Source organism: Typopeltis vanoorti, chromosome 9 (genome assembly GCF_054136105.1).
Source record: "Typopeltis vanoorti isolate ZY-2024b chromosome 9, IOZ_Tvanoo_1.0, whole genome shotgun sequence".
NCBI lineage: Eukaryota > Metazoa > Arthropoda > Arachnida > Uropygi > Thelyphonidae > Typopeltis > Typopeltis vanoorti.
Window position 1 is genome coordinate 87,577,460 of NC_143557.1, and position 21,835 is coordinate 87,599,294.

General features: G+C 35.9%; 1 protein-coding gene across 3 annotated transcripts in view; it reads left to right on the forward strand.

Annotated features, from left to right (window-relative positions):
* The first annotated feature begins 2,043 nt into the window (after positions 1–2,043).
* Positions 2,044–21,835, forward strand: part of LOC150103228 (uncharacterized) — a 196,078-nt gene continuing 176,286 nt past the window's right edge. The window contains exons 1-2 of one of the 3 annotated variants that reach the window (XM_090397355.1): positions 2,161–2,225; positions 16,286–16,486. Coding sequence is in view for 2 of the 3 variants with exons in the window: in XM_090397353.1 (XP_090253479.1) it covers positions 2,115–2,225 (111 nt within the window). In the remaining variant the exon portion in view is untranslated. Of the gene's footprint in view, positions 2,226–2,841; positions 2,938–16,285; positions 16,487–21,835 lie in introns of those variants that run through there. The other 2 variants (XM_090397353.1, XM_090397354.1) reach the window with 2 other exon arrangements.

Sequence of the window (21,835 nt, forward strand, 5' to 3'; positions counted from 1 at the left end):
CCTCCTTCTCCCATTTAATTTGACATTTGACTGCAGCACTTACCATTCTCCAAATATATATTTTGTATATTTTGTAAAATATATAAAATCCAAAAAAAAACAAAAAAATCAGCTAACGACTTTTTTGTTCGCGTGTAGGGAGTAGGCGAGGCCGTTTTAGTACTCCATGTAATTAGTCCTTTAGATGGAGTACTAAACTTCGATGGAGTTTAGTACTCCATCGAAGACGGTATAGACTGAGCTGGCAGTTCAATCTCCACTGGTAGCCAATCAGCGATAGCTGGCCCAAAGCTATCACTAATTAATCGGTATGCAGTTAAGGCTCGCTCTAAATAGAGTCTTAAAAGAGATAGAGCCTCGGGTATGCATATAAAGCACTAATTTATATGGATACCCGAGGTATGCATATAAAGCACCATTTATTGCTTTATATGCAGTGACGAAGACGGTTAGCAAATACCGCCATCTCGTGGTTCCTAAACCTAACACAATATTTTTAATGTCTGAAATTAGTGTGGGTTCGAAAGTGGATTTTTCTTGGGTTTACGAGACGAAAAACTCGAGTTTCTGGGATAAAAAACCTGCTTGTCCCCTGCCATAGATCGACTAATTCAGGAAGCGGTCGAAAAAAGGCTTAGAAAAATGTTCCTCCAGTCGGCGACTTGACTCGAACTTATAAGTCTTTCTTCGTGCGGTCAAGCTTCGTAGAGTGCAAACACCACTTCTACTGAGCTACATAGGCCCATAATGATATCCTTCAGCCATTTCAGTGAACGTTCTTCGGATCTTTTTTTTTTTTTTATCGAAGGAAGAGAGCTGATGACTTTGTCAGGAAGGCACTTTTGTAGAAAAACAATTGCATATCCGTGCATAATAAATCTATATGATTTATTATGTGCTTTTACTGTAGTTATGGCTCTAATTATCAATGTTTTTAGGCGTATATTAACTAGACCGAGACCTCAGCTTCTATTTCATGGAAGATATTGTACTGCGCATTGGTTCATATTGTGAACCCCATATGTATGTCGCGAAGATCCTATGAATTTTATCTGCCCATTGTCCGCGGTATGGAATGTTATGTATTTTGTACCACAGTTGAGAGGCTAAGTACATATTGGAAATCCTAGCTCTGCCTCTAACAGAAAGGTTTATATTTCGCACGTTAATAATTTGTTTTTAATATCGCTTCGCACAACTCTTTCCATTGATCTACATATGTGTCGATCAATGGAAAGAGTTGTGCTGAGGAAAGAGCTGGAAATAGGGACCTAAATTACCGACGGGCAAGTAGTTTTTTTCTCAACATTCCCGTCGGTAATTTAGGTCCCTATTTCCAGTTGCCGACCACCAAACAGGAAGACTTCGCCACGTTCAACCTAAGAGCTGAGGCCTTTGCAAAGGAGTCCGATATTCTTATTGTTTCCTCCATCGGTTTTTCATTTTCTGGAGTGAGTGTTATGTCATTTGCATAAGCTAGCAATTTGGCTTCGCTTTCTCCACGAATATTTGTTCCACTTCCACTGAGCTCCACAGGCCTCAAGGAGATTTAATGGAATAATAATTACAACAGTAATAGATATAGCGGAGATGATGTATCATGTACTGTAAAATGGCATATCGCGATTCTCTGGAGGTCACTTAATAATAATAATAATCTTCTTCTTCTTCTTCCTATTGGAATTTAGGCCAAGTGGCCTGTTTCAGTCTCATGCCATCTTTTTCTTGGTCTTCCGATTCTTCTTTTTCCACTTATTTTGTATCTGTATAATATTTTTGGTAGTCTGCTATTGTCCATTCGATGTCACTTAACAATAATAATAATAATCAAAATAGGAAATAAATAAACACACCTATATACATTCCTAGAAGTCTCTAATTTTCATATAAGCTTGATTATAATAAGAACAAAATTATTATTATTAAGTATAGATTGCATACCAATCAATGGAAATTGAACCAAGTTGGAACTGCGTATTCCAGATGATGTGATATTAGATATAGGAGTGGCGCTGTCTGAAGTTCATGATTAACATAGAAAAATATGAACATTCGTTTTCGTAGTCCATGGTCGTGACCAAAGATACGTTCCGTATTCTCTGGTCGTGACGGCTATGGCAGTTGTTCGCTGGAGGAAGAACGCAATTTCTGTGAGATGTCAACGTTATGGAGATAGTGTTAATGAGGAAGGGTACAGGAATACTTACCGCAGATTTTTTTACCAGGTATTGTTTTTCAGCAGCTTCTGGATACAAAACGTATTTGTGCATGTGTTAACTTTCCAGTCTCTTTTGTGAGGCAAGTCGTAATCTTTCTCATTTAGTAAGTTTCATGCATAAGTTTTTATCGTTTTGCTCTCTCTCTTTTCATTCACATTCATAGATTCGTTAAACTGACAACCTTAGCACACCATCAACGAAGGTAAGAGAGTAAACAATACTTGATAACTGTCTTCTTACATCCTAACTCAATACCAGCATTACCTCAAAGTGGAATGTAAATCACTTTCGCATAACTGAAACCGCTGTTAATATTCCTAGAATGTTTGTGACAAACTACGACCGGCTGCATTTGAATGTTGCCAATTTTATAATGTTGATACTTTAACATTGGGTGTGTATATTAAATATCGGCATTTAACCAAAGGATGTTACTCATTTTAAAATCAGAATGAGTCTTGCCCATTTATATCGAATCATCAGTTTCTGCAGTTTCTTGTGCATGCAGCTTAATAATATTCTTGCATGTATTTGTAATAATGTTGTTTTTAATCTTATACAGGGCCGGCCATCTCGAGAGTGTCATGGGTGCAATGTACCCAGGCCCCACGATCGCGTGGGCATATTCGGTACACATTTGCGGAAACGTATGATATTTCGAATGTTTTTTTTTTTGTTGTTGTTGTTGTTTGTTTTCCTGTGCCAAAATCATTTGCAGGTAAGAGGTTTTACAATACGTTTATTTCGAATCCTTTAATTTTTACCTTTGAAAAATATTTTAGAGCCCCAAAGGTTTCTTGCACCCAGGCCCCTTTATTGAGAAGGCCGGTCCTGGTAACTTTGATTGTAATAAAAGATACTTTTAAACTATTTCTCAGACATATTTGAAAATTGATAAACATAAATTACTGGCAGATTTAAGGCAATGGGGAAAAATTGACTAAAACTATAGTGAACATTTTTTTTTGTAATGCATGTATTACAAGAAGTGTCTATATCATCATAGTTTATTCAGACACAAATAGGGAAAGTTCACGAAGATAATCTATTAATTGAAGGTGATCCCAAATTGCGTTATTATATGCCAGCTGGTAAATGTTAGATGGTGCATAAGTCTCGTCTTCTAAAAATAGAATGTTGATTCTAGAACTATTTTCTTGTCCTTTCTCATCTTCTGTATCCATTGGCTGGTGTCCCAACCACCTGAGTTGACTTTTTTTGGATTGTGTCTATTAGAGGGCTTGACTGGCTTTCTTCAAGAATGACAGTGTTTGGTTTGTGATCTTGCCATGTATATATATATTTAAAAATATTAAAGTCATTGACCACACTGTTATGTTGATTCTCCCTTCCATAATGACAACAAAGATTAACCAAAATTGAAGTGAAAATTGGGGCAAGAAAGGACTAGGTAAATGAAGTTCAAGAAGGAAAATCCAGTCTCTAGTTGCATATTATCAAACATGAGGGAAAGAGAGAGAATTATTATTATTTTGTGAGAAAAAATGACAGCCATATTTTGGTAGCATTTGGGATGACTAACTGTCATTACACATAGAAGAGTTGTGTGGAGATTCACAAGTATTTAAAGGCACTAATCATAGAAGATCTTGACATAGCAAGTTTTGTCAAATAAGTACAAGGAATGGAGCACATCATGAGCAAAACTATGAATAAAGTTCAAGGTTGGTAAGAGTTCATTTATGTATTATACTCATAGAAAGAAGATAGGATAGAAAAGGAGCTCTGGACCATTCCTACATTGGTAGAGAAAGCTGTTTTATTAATCCATGATGATATTCAGTGAACTAGAGGGGGGGGGGGGAACTGGCTACTACCGAATTAGTGTGTGGAAAGTAGACCATAGAATTGCAGTTTGCTGAGATCAGCCTTGTATGTCAGACTCTATCAAATTCCCTAGAAATGTCAAATGCATAAGCACTGGTTACTCCAAATTCCATATCACTTATCCAGAGATGGTCAGTGCTGTGATCTAGAGTATTATTCTTTGGCCTTCGCTGATGCTGAAGTGGATTGTAATTTTCCTTCTCCATTGTTTTGGAGAAGACTGAGGACATGAGGTCAGTAGTCTGATGGCAGACTGTTACCATCTATTCTGAAATTGGTTGCATACAGCTATGCTTTCATGCTGTGTTGTCGATGCCAGCTAAGTATAAAACAGAATTGCAATGATATGGGGTATATGTGGTGTCTGTAACTGTTTAACTAATTGGGGGATATCATTGAATCAGAATAATTTGGTGTCTGAATTATTCAAGATTCTTTGATGCCATTTTGAAGAAGGATCACAAAAAACATGTAGTGTAGCTTGTCAGGTATGGTTTGTGGTGATTGCCTTGATTATCTGTGCAGTGTTGAAGTAATATGCCAAAAGTCAACTTTGTCTTTAGGTATTGTTACAATTTTGATATTCTGATGAGAGAATAATGGAAACACAGATGAATAAAAGTTGCATCTCAGTGCCTTTTACAAGGAAATTTGCACAAGATGGTGTGAGTTACTGAAGGGAAAGATGACTTTTACACTGCATTTGAAGGAAAGCTGTTTACAAAAAGGTAGTGTTGGATGAGTGGAGCAGTTTATTTTGCATTCTGTTTGGTAGGTAGATAATTTGCATTAGAACCTTGCAAATAGATGTATCTCTTTCAGCTTGGTTAGAATTTCAAAAATGAAGTCCGAGGTTGTGGACATCATGATCACTGTGGAAGATTTTTGTTTTGGGTATGTGTGTGTGTGTGTGGGGGGGGGTATATTTATACTATAATTTTCTGAGCGGATGGTGGTGTTTTCTTTAGTATAATTGTTACATGCTAATTTATTTCTGAACATTTTTGTTGAGGGTGATAAAGAGAGAGTGAAAATGATAATATTGACATATATGAGTAGGTTTTCTGCACATTTCATAGTGCCACTTCTTTTTTTTTTTTTTTTTTTTTTTATTAATCAATGGCAAGAAATGAATTATGTTCTTTGCTGATAAAGAACTTAATTTTTGATAACAATTAAGAAAATTCAAGAACATCTCAGAACTTGATAAAGTTTTTATCTCTGCATATAGGCTTGCAGTGGGAAAAGGCAATGAGAAATCCATTTCCAAGTAATGTTACTAATTTAAAAATTGGTAACATTACTGTGGTTAGTAAGGATGTGTGGACTAGGTTCTTCACTTGTAGAGTGGTGAATGAGTGGAATGGATCGCCAGATATGGTTGTGAGTGCCCCAACAGTGAATAGGTTTAAGGAGATGTATGATAGGTATTGTGTTAATGGATAGTGGATCTCCTGTGATGAATCTTTTGACTCCATGGAGCCCATAAAAATAATATTAATAATCTATTTTTCATATAATACCACTGGTACAGTAGTATGGTAAAGAATTTAAGTCATAATTGACTGTTCTCTTTTTCTAGCATTTAACTAATATCTGCTTTGACTACGATCACAACATACTCAAATCAACACAGGAAGATGAACAAACATTTTCTTTGATGTTTAGTTATCCAACTCAAAACCTGTTGAGTTGAAAATCAGTACTCTAAGCAGAATATAATAAGACTGTTGATGCTTGGGTGAAAAAATGGCATATAAATTCAGTTTTGTTTTGCAGCATCAATACAAATGCTTATTACTTCAAGCTTGATGCACTCATAAACTACATAGATTGTCACTTACATCCTGCCGTAGCATGGATGTTTGTTATTGTCTGTGGAAATACCAGTGGTGGTCAGCAGTAGATGGCGTTGGTGTAGTTGCGGTCAGTTGGAGAATTGTGAGTGGTGAAAGCAGAGTTGTAGAGTGGATGCCCTCCCTCGATGAGTCTTTGCCCTGGAGGTGATAAATAATAATAATCTAGGCTGACTTGCTCTTAACAGAAACTCAAATTGCCACAACCTCAACTAGAGTCCGCCTTTAATGCTCAAATTACACACTTTGTACCATCCTTGAGGCAAAATGAATTGCATGTGCCTTTAAAATGTGATCTGACATTTCCTGTCAGAGATTGCCAGATTTAGAATTCTCTGCTTTTAACCTTCTCAGGCTCAAGGTTTCCTTGCATTGATTAGTAACATTCATCTGCTGTATTTACCATTTCTGAAATTTTGACATTGCCTTCCTATCCATGAAGCTTGACCTTCTGCAGTCCAGCTATCCAAATAATGAAGTCATCTTCCTAGGTGACCATAATGTCAGACTCCAACTGGCTCGCCTTTTCCAACACCCCTGGTCAAGGTGGATGTAAAGCTGAACTTTTTTGTTATAAGTAATAACCTAATGCAAATTGTATGTCTACCTATCCAAATAAAGTATATTTGACAAATTTTATTCTTGCTTAATCCTTTAACTATGTGTAAGCAAACAGTTTGTGCATGAGATATCTTCAGGACTAGGCCATTTATATATAATGTCTCTCAACTTTATATCAATTGCTTCAGTTTTTGCCCATGCAAAAATTTTATGGAAAGTGTCACTACCCAGACTGATTTTGACCATTATTGAAATCTCATTATTAGCTGCCAGACCAAGGTTGAATTAATGTAGAAGTTATCTTTTCCATATACAAGTGGTAATATGGTATATCACTATTAAAATATTCTGCATCAGACTTAGTTGTGGAAAGTTTTTTCACTTGGTAACGAAGTAAATTATATTTGAGAAGAAATTATATTCGAGAAGAAATTATATTCTTAGTTAATTCTTCACCCTAGTGAAAGAAAATAAATTCATGAAGATATTTCATGTGCAGAGTTTGTTTGTTTGTATATCTCATGTCATCATTCTGGTCATTCATTGGTCATTTCAAAACAGTGCAGCATCTACAATTCTGTTATGTAGATGCTGCACTGACCAATGAATGGGGGATGCAACATAACAGCACTGTAACAAAATTTGTTACAGTTCTGTTATGTTGCATCCCCTTATCATTAGTATGTATTTTCGCACTTTCACATTTTCAGATGCAGTGACCTAAAGGATTATTATTACGGGCAACTCCAAGGAGTTGACAGACTCATCGAGGGGGGGGGGGGGGCATAACATCAAGTCAAGAACAACTATTCAACATTCACACAGGATCTATCATACCTTGCCTTGAACTCATTCACAGTCATGGCACCCACAACAGACTCTGGCAGCTTATTCCATTCATTCACCACTCTCCAAGTAAAAAACCTAGCTCCAACACCCTTGCTAACCACACTCTTGGCCAGCTTCCATGTATGGCCCCTAGTTCTCCCACCACCAGTCCTATTCTCAAAAATATCTTTTGAATTAATCTTATAGAAACCCTTCAGTAATTTGAATGTCTCAATCATATCACCCCTTTTCTGCCTATCAATCAATTTCTGCAACCCACAAATCTTCAACCTGTTCTCATAAGGTTCATTCCACAGACCTGCTATCATCTTGATCACTCGTCTCTGGATCCTCTCCACCTTCTCCCCATCAAGAAGAAACCTAGGTGACCAAATCTGGGCACAGTAGTCGAGATGAGGTCTTCTTATCAAGGCTCGGTACATAGGAACAATAGCTTGCTTGTCTCTGCTCGTCAAAGTATTTTTCAACAACCAAGTGAGTTGATGAGCTGATTTAGTCACTTTTGCAATGTGCCCCCTAAACTTCAACTCCTTATCCACCAACACTCCCAAATCCCTGGCCTCGTCAATCTCCTGGAGTACGGTTCCACCAATGTGATCAACTGCTGCTAATCTTTTCACCCCAAAATGCATAACTTTACACTTTGCCACATTAAATTGACATCCATTCTCCTTAGCCCGGTCCTCCAAACTATCCAAATCATCTTGCAAAATTTTGACATCCTGTGCACTCACTGTTGCTCTACCCAACTTTGCATCATCAGCAAATAAATGAACACTTCCTCTCAGATCCTTTCCTATATCGTTAATGAACAAATTGAACAGTAGTGGTCTAAGAACAGAACCTTGTGGCACACCACTAGTCACAGGCTGTCTTTTGGACTCTACTCCTGAATAAACCACTCTCTGATATCTCTCCATCAACCACCCTCCTGTCCATCTCACCAACCCTATATCCATCCACATATGCTGCCGTTTACTGATTAGAATTCCATGTGGTATCCTGTCAAAGGCCTTAGCAAGGTCCAGTAGAATCATTGTAAACCCATTACTCTTATCCAGTTCATCCGTCACTGTGTTATAAAATGTGAGCAAGTTACTGAGGCATGATCTACCCTTCACAAAACCATGCTGTTCCCTATACAGTATCCCATTTTCATCTATCCAATCCTGTATTTTCCTCTTGACTATTTTCTCCAAGACCTTGACAACGATTCCTGATATGCTGATCGGTCAGTAATTTTCAACAGCAGTCTTGGAACCTCAGTGGAACTATTTTTCCCCCTCTTTCCACCCCCTTGGGACTAACCCAGACCCGAGACTCAAATTAAATAAAATGGTCAAGGGCACTGATAATTCTTTAGCCGTTTCACGTGCCACACGAGCTGGTATACCATCCAATCCCACAGATGTATTGACATTGAGGTTTTATAATAGACTATTTATCTCCACTTCATTCACCACAATTCTCATATAAGCTATTGGTTCATTCAATCCTGCAATGTCACCACCTGGATGATATACTCTTGCAAAGTGCTTGCTCATTAATTCCACTATATCAACTGATTCGGTTACCTCCCTACCCATTGGCATTCTTTAAAATCATTCTGCCATATACATTTTTCTTTTACTTGCAACATATCGAAAAAACTGTTTGAAATTCTCTTTAGCCTGCATGGCTAATGCTCTTTCATAATCCGCTTTTGCTTTTCTTACCACACTCGTTACCCTTCTGGTCTGTGCTTTATACCATTCATGTGCCTGCCAGTCACCTTTCTCCTTAAATTCCCTCCACAGTTGTTTCTTTTTTTGCAGCTCAAGCTTAATGGTGTTATTCATCCATTTAACCCCTACTTGATTTATTATTCGGACTCTAGGTATACATTAAGCCATTGTCTCCTGGAAACACTTCTGAACCGCCTCCCATGCACTATCAACATCCAGCCCTTGCAGTTTTACATGCCATGGCACTGAACCAATCAAACTTCTAAGCTTATCATACTTACCAGCCCGATAATTCCATATGTACCCTGTCTTAATTGTAAATTAAGATGAGGGTACATATGGCTATTCCAAGTCAAGACCCTATGATCACTCTCACCAATAGGTGGCAACGTGGTCATATTCGTTACAGCCAAATTCTCAGATGCAATTACTAGGTCAAGCACTCACTGACCCCCTAGTATTTTCCATTATATGCTGTCGCAGATAGTTATCCCTTAATAACCGCATAAAATCCAATTCCTTCCTCCCATGTGTCTTCTCCTCCTTCCAATCAATATAGTTGAAATCTCCCATAATAATTACCCTCCTTCCACTCATTTCATCAATTTGTTTATGCATACTATCTCCACCATCTATTCCATCACCTGGTCTATAGCAGCACCCAACTGTATTTTGTTCTGCTAGTTTCAATCTCACACCAAATAGCCTCAAATGTGTTCTTTTCTCTATCCTGCAGATCCACTTCTATTCCTCTTGGCTGCAACTCATCAGCTATCATCAATAACACTCCCCCCTCATTTTATTCTCCCTGTCACTCCTGAACACACCATACCCCTCACATTCAATCCCACTAGCTATATCATCGTCTGTCAGCCATGTTTCACTAATGCCAATAACCCGTGGCCTGGAAGTGCCAATCAAGGCCAAAAATTCTTCCTTCTTATTTCTAATATTTCTGGCATTAGTATACATGAATTGCAGAAGCCTATTTGTCCCATCCCTATTTTGATGCCTTATACTGAATATCCCATTCTGATTTGTTGTTCTTCGTACTCGCTCGGGCATATTACACACATTCATACACTCAACTGTCTCCCTGAAGTCTGCATATCTACCCCCCCCCCCCTGTAATAACTCTAGTTTCCCGTGATTCTGCACATCCACTTCCACTTCATTCAACAACACCTTTTCAAGTGTTGTTGAATGAAATACACCAAATCCATTCAAATGTAAACCATCCATCTTATATAAATCCTTTCGCCTAACGAACTCACTCCACACATCCACAAATTCCACACCACTCCTCCTGCATAATCCGCACATAAAGCCATTAGCAATTTTGGCCCTCCTTCTATACTCTTCACTGTCATACCGTGGCAACAGACTCGCCTTCCTAACTCTCTCACTCTTCTCTTTTGCTACATTATGGTTGGGATATCTAGATTACCCAATCCAGTGGTTGGGAATTCATTTAATTATTAACGTGTTCAGGGGGAAAATACAACTAGATCATGGTGGAAAGTCCTGTTTCATTTAGGATTTCTGTTCCCAAGAATTTTTCTAATCTTTCTAGTCCTGAGAAAAACAACTTCAGACCTTTCATAAATTTACAAATCGCAAACAGAAAAAAGCATTTAATTTATTTTAATTTTTATTTGAAAAAAATAACTATTATATGATATAAATTATAAATGATTAAATTTTTATTACAAATTAATGAAACTTTGAATCTTCTTGCTTTAAATTTTAGCTTGTTGCATATCCAATACTTTGATGCAGGCAGTCTCTCCATTTTTCTTCTACCAGCTGGATTTTTTGCATTTGGTTTTAAGTCTCTTGCTAGTTTAACTATTATTTTTTGGTAACATCCTATTAATAGGTTGATTCCATTCTAATATTCTCTTTTTTTATCCATGTATTTATGAGTTGTAGTTGACATTCTTCATAAATCTCTTCATTTTTTACTGTAACAAATTTTGTTTTAACTATTTTTCTTAATGTTTTCATTTCACATGTATTTATCTGTTGTATTTCTGATGTCTCTATTCTTGTTTCACATCCATACATTAATAATGATTGAACTACTGATTTTGACTAGGAGTGGAGAATATTGGACCTGGTTGTAGGATCTGAAGAGCTATCCATAACCAAGGTGACAACATTGCCTCCATTGGTGAAAGTGACCATGTAGTCTTGACTTGGGAGATTGTAAAAAAAATGAGTAATATTCTATCAAGGAGTATTTGTGAAACTACAAGGCAGGTGATTATGACATGCTTAGGAAGAAACTTAAATCTGTATCATGGCATAAAACACTACAGGGTAAGGATGTTAGTAGCACATGGGATATAGTTAAGTCATCTAGAGCAGTGCTTCCCAAACTTCTGTATGTCAGGGCCCCCTTTGTAAAAATTAAAATATTTCACCCCCCCCTTGAAAAAAAATCATAATAGAGAGATATATTATTATAATATTTATTATATTTATATTCAATACTAAACATACACAGCAAATATTGCAAAAATCAAATGTATGTATTACATTTTTTGCCTCTTACCTTTTGGTTCTGAAGACGATGTGGGCTGTTCTGGTAAAATATGAAATACTGTCCTTTTTTTTGAGTCTGTTTCTGCTTCTTCTAATTGTTCGTGGGAATATTTTTTTATTTTTTATCAGCCACTTATCCATCTCAAGGTTAAATTTTTTAATGTAGAATAGATCAAATAATATCGCCACTTACCGATATTGGCACACCACAGACTGATAACATGAAATTATGAATATTACCTGAATAAGGGAATCCCCGGACCAGGAACATTTTTCTGTTTTGTGACTTTTCTCCTTTTAAGGTAATTAAGCCTAACACGAAATAGACAGCAAAGGCAAGTTATTAAAACATGCATATGATTGGTGCAGTATTAACAAAAGATCGTGCAACCGAAAGATGAAAGCATAGCTGACAATTGAGTTGAAATGCTAACTCTCTCTTCGACCGAATTCCATATGTGAAACTGCCATAACATTCATTATATATTACTTAGTTTTAGCACTTTTACGAATTTTAACACGTTCGGTTGAATTTTATTGCTGCCTTGGGAAATCGAACTCACACATCTAATTAATAACAATAGTTTTTAGTTAGATACTGTGTTTGCCCACGCAACATGTTTTTGTTTCAGTCTATACAGCATAGTTTCTGTATGAGGGGACATGTGATTCATTAATTAGTGTGTTTTTATCCCAGTTGTCTCTAATTGCACTATTTGTTGAGAAATATATTACACAGACTCCTCATACTTTATTCACTGGTATAATAAAGTACTTGTTTTTATTGCCTCTGCAGTATAGTGGCTGTTAGGGAGGGCGTGTTGTTTACCACTGCAAGCAATTTACTATCTCCCCACATGAACTTGTTTTAAGCTTTTTTTCATGTGTGAAGTATATGCAAAACTTTTATTGGTAACAGAAAACTAGCTCGGATGACAGTGATAATATAAAACGAGTTTTGATATGTATATAAAGTCAATATCAACAGTCCCTGATTACGAACGCGTGATGAAAGGGACAAGAAGATTTGAAGCTTCCCTGGAAAGCATTCGAAGTAAATACAATTGACCACTGCTTTGAAATGAAACATATGAATAAGCAATATTTACTAATATTCATTAAGCGCCGAAATATGCAGGAAGCAAAGTTTGTGAACCAACACCAATGTGTGAATTTTTCCATTAAAATATAAAAAATAACAAAAAAAAAAAATAAATAATAAAAGTTAAATACGTTTCTTTTAAAATAAAAAAAAATCTACTTAGTCTTAAAACATTTTAAATTTGTTTTCATTATTTCACCCCCCCCTCAACAAAACCTACACCCCCAAGGGGGGGCCGCAGCCCACAGTTTGGGAAGTGCTGATCTAGAGGAAGTAGTAAATTGTATACCTTGGGTAAGGAGAGTTAATCAGATAGAAGTTAGTTGGATGAATAATATCATTAAGAACTGCAGAAGAAAAAAATGCTGTGGAAGGTATATAAAGAGAAAGGTGATCTGCAAACTCATGAACAGTACATGGCTCAGGAAAGAAAGGTGACCAGCATGGCAAGAAAGGCAAGATCAGATTATGAGAAGAATGCAGCTGAGTAGGCCAAAGGAAATCTCAGAGTTCTTTTGTTATGTGACAAGTAAGAGAAAGAATGACTATGAAAGATTAACCTTAATGAGTGATGATGGTCATGAGGAGACAAAAGCAGATAAATTGAGTTACTGAGTGACCACTTTGCAAGGGTATATCATCATGGTGAGGTTACTGCTTTAACCTATATGACAAACATTGATGCAGGAACAGAGGTGGATGAATTGAAGTTCTTAAGATATTGTAGAATCTCATTGTAAATACAGGTGTGGATTAGATGGGAGATCAGAAAGGGTTTTGTGAGAATCTGCAAGGGAACTGGTAATGCCTCTAACTAGGCTCTTTAATTTAAGTCTCAGCTGTGGTAGAGTTCCAAGGGAGAGTGGAAAGAGGACAAAATAATTCCTTTGCATAAGGAGGGGGGGGGTCTAAGACTACAGTAGCAAATTATAGACCAATGAGTATCTCAGATGTGGTGGTAAAAAGACTAGATAAATTGGTAAAAAAAGAGAATTCAAGAATGGGTAGATAAAAATATGATACTGTATGAGGTTCAACATGGCTCTATGAAGGTTCAATCATGCCTTTAGTAATTTGCTAACTTTTTATAATAGAGTAACTGCTGAGTTGGATAAAGGAAATGGCTACACGACGATTTTGATGTATTTTGCAAATGCATTTGATGGACGCACGGAACTCTGTTATTCAAATTAGAACAAATTGGGATGGATGTGGCACTGGCAGGGGGGAGGTAGGACGGTGGCTGGTGGACAGATATCAAAAAGTGGTATATAGAGTGGGCAGAATCGAGACAAAAACAGGTGAATAGTGGTGTGCCACAAGGTTTAGTGCTGGGACCATTGTTTAATTTGTAAATAAATGATATAGGAAATATTCAGTTGTTTTGCTGATGATGCAAAATTAGGCAGAATAATAGTTAATCAAGGCGACGTGGAGAGCTTGCAGGATGATTTAAATAAGCTGTCAGTATGGGCAAAAGTTAATGGGTGTCAGTTTAATGTCAAGAAATGTAAAATTATGCATTTTGGGAAAAATAGATTACAAGCCGTGTATTACACTGATGGCACTGTACTCCAGGAAATAGATGAAGCTAGAGATTTAGGGGTGGTGGTAGACAGAGTTAAAGGAGGACATATTGCTAAGGTAGCCCATAAGATTACTTGGCTATTGAAGAATAGATTAACAATTTAGAGATAAGGAAGTTGTCATTCCTCTTTATAAGGCCTTGATATGCCCATATTAGATTACTGTGTGCAAGTCTGGTCACCTGGTTTTTTAGAGGCGAGTGACCAAGATGGTGAGTGGCCTGCAGAATGTTCCCTATGAGGATAGATTGAAGGTGTGTGAATTGCAGAAGTTGGTTGATAGGAGAAAAAGAGGAGATATGATAGAATATTTAAGTTGCTTAAAGGGTTTTGTAGGATAGATGTAGGGGAAATGTTTCAGCACTTGGCTAGAGGGACCAGAACAAGGGGGTCATCCCTGAAAGTTGAATAAAGGTGTGGTTAGCAGGAGTGTGAGGACTAGCTTTTTTGCTTGGAGAGTTGTGAATGAGTGGAATGGGTTGTCAGAGTTAGTTGTGAGTGCTTTGTCTGTTAACGGTTTCAAGGATAGATATGATAGATTGGGTCTCCCACAATGAGTCTTTGGAATCCATGGAGGTACCCGTATAATAATGTGTTCTTATAAAATTTATATATTCTTTTGTATGATCTTTATTTTTCCATATAGTTGAATTTAAGCATTCTGATATTTAGTAGCATTCAGGGATTGGTCTTTTACTTTGTCCTGTGTTATATTTTCACTGTTCAGTTATCCTAGGTATTTAAATTCTCATGTTTTCAATCATTTCTTTACCCCCATATTTTAGCATTTCATTATGAATTCCATCAGTTCCACATTATTTTCTATTTTGTAATTTTCAGATGGCTGATTCTAATAAATTATTTATTTCAATTTCATCTGTGTTTTTCATCTGATCAGTTCTTTTGCAATTACCTTTTTGATTTCTCTGATATGTGCATGTTATAAAACTGCTGCACAGCTGTTGGAATCATTGCTTTTGGTGATCTTCATTTTCTGCAGGTAATGCTATGTCATCTGCATATCCAACCAAATTTAAATTTTCTTGTTTTCATTTTTATTCCATTTAATTTCAGTTTCTTAAATTCTGTTATGTCATCCATGATTATGTTAAATAAACATGTACTTAAAGAATCACCTTGTCTGATCTCTTTCCTTGTAGGGATTTTTTGTATATTCGTGTTCTGGTATCTTATTACACGTACGTTTTTCTGTATGTTTGATCATTTCAGTGATTTGCACTGGTATCTTTCTTAATGCCAGTACTTTCAGAATATCATGTAATCTGATTCTGTCGAAAGCCTTCTCCAGTATTTATCTATTTCATTGAATTTCAACAGAATCGGGTTACAGGATGTCCTGAAAGTACTAGCATTAAGAAAGATTAGGAATATTTCATATTTAATTATTCATTCTTCATTCGCTGGAAATCTGTCTTTTCTCAAACATGTTTTGAGAAAACTCTGCTGCCTGGTTGGCCGAGTGGTTAGCGTATCTGCTCTCCATCCAAAAGGGTGCGGGTTCGAATCCTACCTTGGGCATGGATGTTTGTGACTGTCTGTGAAAATACTAGTAGTGGTGGTCGGTAGTATATGGCGTTAGTGTAGATGATGAAAGTAGTTGGTGGAATGAGTGGTGGAGGCGGAGAGTTGTGGAGTAAGTGCCCTCCATCGATGAGTCTTGTACTCCTTGGAGGTGTCATGTAATAATAATAATAATAATAATGTTTAATTAAATTTCACTTTGTCAGTTATTTCTTTACCCCCATATTTTAGCATTTCATTATAAATTCCATCAGTTCCAGATTTTCTGTTTTGCAATTTTGAGATGGCTAATTCTATTAAATTATTAATTTCAATTTCATCTGTGTTTTCTGGCTGTTATTTCAGATATGTTTATTAATGACTGCAATAAATATGTTATTCATTATTTTATACATTGTCTCTCTTAAATGTAATACAATATTTTTTATTTTTATTATGTGACACCTCCAAGGAGTCCAAAGACTCATCGAGGGAGAGTGTGCCAACAGCATCGAACAATTGTTCCCCTTCCAACTACTAACTGCGCGCAAACTTGCTTAACTTTATGCGAGCCATTAGTAGCAGAGGCTCTACCAATCAACCAACCTTTGCTGGCAAAGGTTGCCAGCAAAAAAATATCCAATAGAAATCAAGTGCAACAAAACAGCTACAAGTAATACATTTTTATTACATTTAGTGACTTTAAGTCAGTTAATTCTTAAAATGACCTGTTAATGAAGGTGGTTCATTATTTTAATGGGGGGAAATTACTACAAATAACATTCAGACTTGTGCTGTAATGTAGGGTGAAGTTATTATTTTTTATTTTTCAACCTGGATCACATGTAACTTGTTGATAAATTAAAAATTGTAGACTATCATGTCATTCTAATTTTTCTTAATTTTATAATTTCAGTTTTCTTTACTTTAGCTTCAAAATTAAAAAATAAATTAATCCGAAGTTCTATCTTACATGAAATCTTTGGACTAAAAGCAGATTTCATGTAAGATAGAACACCATTGGAATGATAAGGCCTTTAGTCAGCATGCAGAAATCGCATTTTCAAAGATTGGGAAAATATGGAACCTTCAAGTATCTTAAAAAAAAAAGCTGATCAGTCAATTTTAAACTTATTTGCAAATCCAAAAAATTAAAAGGGATAATATCTAGATTGGCTGCTGAAGGCAATTTCAATTCAAACAACTGCCAACAGTTCTTTTATACACATTTCGATTTCAAAGCAGAATATTGTATTATGAAAGAACAGTAGTCATATCTTAAAGCTAAGTTTGTTATGAACATGAAAAATAAGAACAAATATCAAAACTTAAAGAATTAATGGAATTGGATTATCATTTTAGTCTTACTTTGATAGATGGATGGGCCAATATTGGTCCATCCATCCATCCAAATATTTCAGTATTGTTGTTCATTCAGATTGAGGCAAACATTTTTTAAATTTAGGATTAGATTATCTACCCAGAAAATGTTTGTCAGTTGCCATTCCAAATATTGTAGATTTTGTGTGTGTTGGCAGGGGGGGGGACATATTGTAGCAATGATAGATGAAGTGAGAATGCAGAAATTTGGATGTGAAAACTCAGTTCAAAATTTACTCTGCCTTAATCATGCCATTCATTTAGCCATTTATTGTTGATGCATTTCATAAAAAATATAATAAATATCTTTAAAAAATAATTGTCATGAGTGAAAATATATTGTGCTGGTAATCTCTAAGACTTTGGAAAAACTATCTTGAGTCCCAGGAACAGAAAAGTGGCAAGGTGGTTGAGACTTGGCAATCCTAGTTACATTTCATCAAAAGGCCCAGTACCATTCATTTTGCACAAAATCAATGCATATTTTCCTCTACCCCCCCCCCCCCCCCCACACACATTAAGATGATCTTTGAACACATCAGGTGATTGCACTCATCCACCACTTAGTGTGAGACTACTGTCTCACTTTCTGGAGGCAAGTATTCTCAGTAAATTTTTTCAAAATAAAAGCATGCTCAGGTGCTTTGCAATAAAACATATCAGATAGCTTGTCATTATATCAGTTGAAAATAAAATTCTAAAAATTTACAGTTTGAGGACACTAATTGGCTTTTTTAAAAAAAAAACAAGTGAGACTAACTAAAACTATTTGATATTTTTCAAATTGGAATGTGTAAAAAATTTAATAAATATATTTTTTTGAGCCTCCATAGTTTAGTTGGTTTTGACAAAGCCCTTTGGTTGGAAAGAACTTGGTTGGTTCAAATCCCATTTAAGATGCAAAGAAGCTTTTATCAAGGCTTTTCATCTGAATGCAAGTTAGTTGGTCTCACATGGGATTTTTTTTTTCTCCCGGAAGTGTGGAATTTCATCCTGTAAAACAGGCACTCAGCCAGAAGAGCACATGCAACTGCATACTGAAAGAATAAGGATTCACCATCCTGTTCCATTGAATCTAGTTTCAAAAGCCTGTATGTTCTATGTATAAAACAGGAAAGTAGGATATTATTTTTATTTTTCTATCCAATATGAGATATGAATATATGCACAATGAGAATAACATGAGTTTTTTTACTACAAAATTTCTAAGTGCATTTGTCCTCAGGAAATTTGGATCCTGCATGTTTATCTTACACAGATCCCTACAAAATGTTGTGCTAGGACAGCATGTTTGTTCTCTGGAGCATATTTTTTTTTTTTTTTTTTGGATTACCTTATCCCTAGTCCACTCATGTTACTAAAATGTACTGTCTACATCCTTTTGTGGGTAGGATTCACACTAGCAAGAAATGGTGTAATTAGTGTTGACAGTTTGTTTCAACTGTTGTATAAGTATTTTCACTAGCCTTATTCACTCCAACTCAAAATTTCTTGATCAGGAATTGCAAACACCCATGTATGCAGTGAAGACATATCAATCTCATAGCCTTACTTTGGTAACATCAGCCAAACCAAATCCATGGGTCTATAGCACTGCTTGAAGCAATTTATTTTAAACTTGATGATTTAACGTCATAGTCAGCTGTGATGTTAAATCATCGACTGATCCAGTTTCTTCCACAGACATCTACATACATTGGTAAATGCTTGCCAGTCACAGACAGTACAGTTGGAAATTTGCAGCCATTATTCAAAAGCAGGTTGTTTTTGCAAAAACTGTAAAGGAAGTGAATGTCAGCAGACTTCTTACTTGAAAATTTAACTAGCATCTTTTCAATAAAAGCATGCTGTTAAATATAGTTATCCAAGTAACAAAATGAAACACCTTACATGCTCTGAGAATGCATGTGAAAACTTTATTATATAAATAGATCATGATACATTCACTATCTTGCAGTACTGCACTGCCAGTTGAATTGTGAAATCATCATATCTCCTTAACTCATCATCTGGAATTGGATCCACCTGATATGTACCTTCAGGGAGTGTATAGGACTTTATGATAGTGCTCCATGAAAAGTTTACATTATTACTAACCTCCAATCACCAGTTTTCCTCTATATTAGCCCATCTTTCATAACTTTTGTCAGATCGTATATTTTGATCTTCCAAGGCACTTTTACTGTATTAATCTACCTAGATCTTTATCTTCTTCCGTCTTTTTTGCTATCCTGTTATCAAATATCTACTTTGCAACTCTTTACTCTTTCCATTCTCTTTAATTGACCATACCACCTGAAGATGCAGCTCTGCTTGGACATACCTGTTATCTTAATTTTTTATATGAAGTATTAAAATTTAGTATTTACAAATTAAAGATGCCAAGAAATTATATTCTTGGTTTCATCCTTTATCCAAGTGTAAGCAAACAAAGTTTGCACATAAAGGAACTTCATGACATGGCAACTCATGTTGAGGCTAATGACTTCACATCAGTTGTCTTAGTATTCCATAATGCAACTCACATATCCTTATAGACATGTATAATGTTATGCATGGGAAAGCTACTACCCAGACTGGTTTCTACCTTTATTGAGGTCTCATCAGTGGGAGCCAGATTCAGAAGTGATATCAAGGTTGAAGGTAATGCAGATGCCATATTTATGCTTACTGATATTTAACATATTTATGCTTACACTTGGATAAAGGAATGAAACCAAGAATATAATTTCTTGGCATCTTTAATTAACAATATAACCAAGTGGAAAAACTTTCAACATCTATCTCTAATCCAGAGTATTTTAATACTAAGATGTGATACCTTTTGGCTAGTTGTATATGGAAATATAACTTCTGCGTTACTTCATCATTGGTATCTCTTCTGGGTCTGGCTCTCAATGATGAGACCTCAAAAATCAGTTGAAATTACCAATAATGAACTTAGTATAACAACAACTGAACAGATACAAGATGAAATGCAAAAACATGAAACTGTTCTACAAGGAGAAACTGGAGAGGAAACAGAAAAGCAAGGAAGACAACTGAAAGAACTTACACATCCATGAATCAAGATAATTGGTACCTGTCTTGATTGAATTTATCTTTTCTTCGCTTATAAATAGGATAATTCGGATAAAACATCTTGACATCAACTTGTCAGATCATAATCCAGTTCTATTTAAGTTCCACTACATGGAACAAATAGAGATCAGTTCTGGACTATGGAGACTTCCAAGTTTTCCATTGATCTTTTCAACCAAATTCCAGACCCTCAAATTGGGATGTGGTTAAAATTCAAACAAGCAGTAAACCAGAATATGATGATATGGGGAAAGGAACAGCCTTTCCTCAAAAGAAAGAAGTTGAAAGACCTGTATAAAGATAGAAGCTGGTTCATAACAAACCAATTCAATGGTATAAAATGTAGCAACATTATTAGAAACATTAACATAGAGATAGAAGTGGAAAGGCAGAAACAAGTAGAAGAAAGAAATTTTAAGATAAGAATACAGCAGCACTTAGCAGATTGCCCTTCAGCTGCATTCTTCAATCGAAAATTCACTAAATTCTGCAAAGAAAAGACTATCACTCAAATCTGTTGATGGTGAAGACGTTTACCACTCATCCTTGACTCCTTTCAAAAACACTACAAAAACCTGTTTGAAGACAATAGTACTGTTGAAAAATATAAATCTTAGAACATTAACAGCTTTCCTGTTCATATCTAAGATGGTCTTGACAGACCCATTACAGCATCTGAACTTTCCACAGCCAGACAAGAAAATTCCCAGGACTTGATCGTATAGGGATAAAATTTTACTGCGAGACCTGGGATTTTATTCTTCCCATTCTAGTTATACTATTTAATTATTTTCTCTCATCAGGACACATATCAAGTGAATTTGTAGAAAGCCAAACTATCCTTATTCCAGCTTTTGGTAAAAAGCTACTATCTATTATCAAAGGAGCCTATGCCAATTCAACTACCTGCCTCCTAGTTAATGGGCTTCTGTCAGACATGGTCAAAATTCAAAAAGGAATCAAGCAAGATTGTCCTCTTAGTCCACTGCTCTTTGCATTGGTTCTTGAACCTTTCTTACAGGAAGTCAACAATACACATGCTGTGCGAGGAATAACAGTTCCTTCAACTATGAAGGAAAATAAGGTATTAGCATATGCCAATGATGTAGTGGGCACTTTGAAGGATAATGATTCCATATATATATCTTTTTTGGTATTTTGGAAAAAGTCAGCAAGATCAGTGGATTAACTACTAATGCAGACGAGACAGAATTAAAAGTTTTTAAAGTGGGATCTAATCTTTTGGACTAACCCCCTAAGAGAGAACCTCTCATTATACTTGGAATTCCATTCTCTACTTACCCAATATTACCAGATCAAAAACTTATATACAAGAACTTTGAAAACTTAGAAGACTGGAAAATACGGCCACTTTCCTTTTTCGTCTGAAGCCCATAGTACTTAAAATCATAATCTTTCCTGCTCAATTGTACATAATAAATATTACATCACAGAAGATGAAGAAAAGCATTTATATAGTAAGCCTGTACAATTTTTTTGGTCTAGCCGATATCAAGAAGTTAAAAAGGAATTTCTTCAACTCTCAAAGAAGCATGGAGGA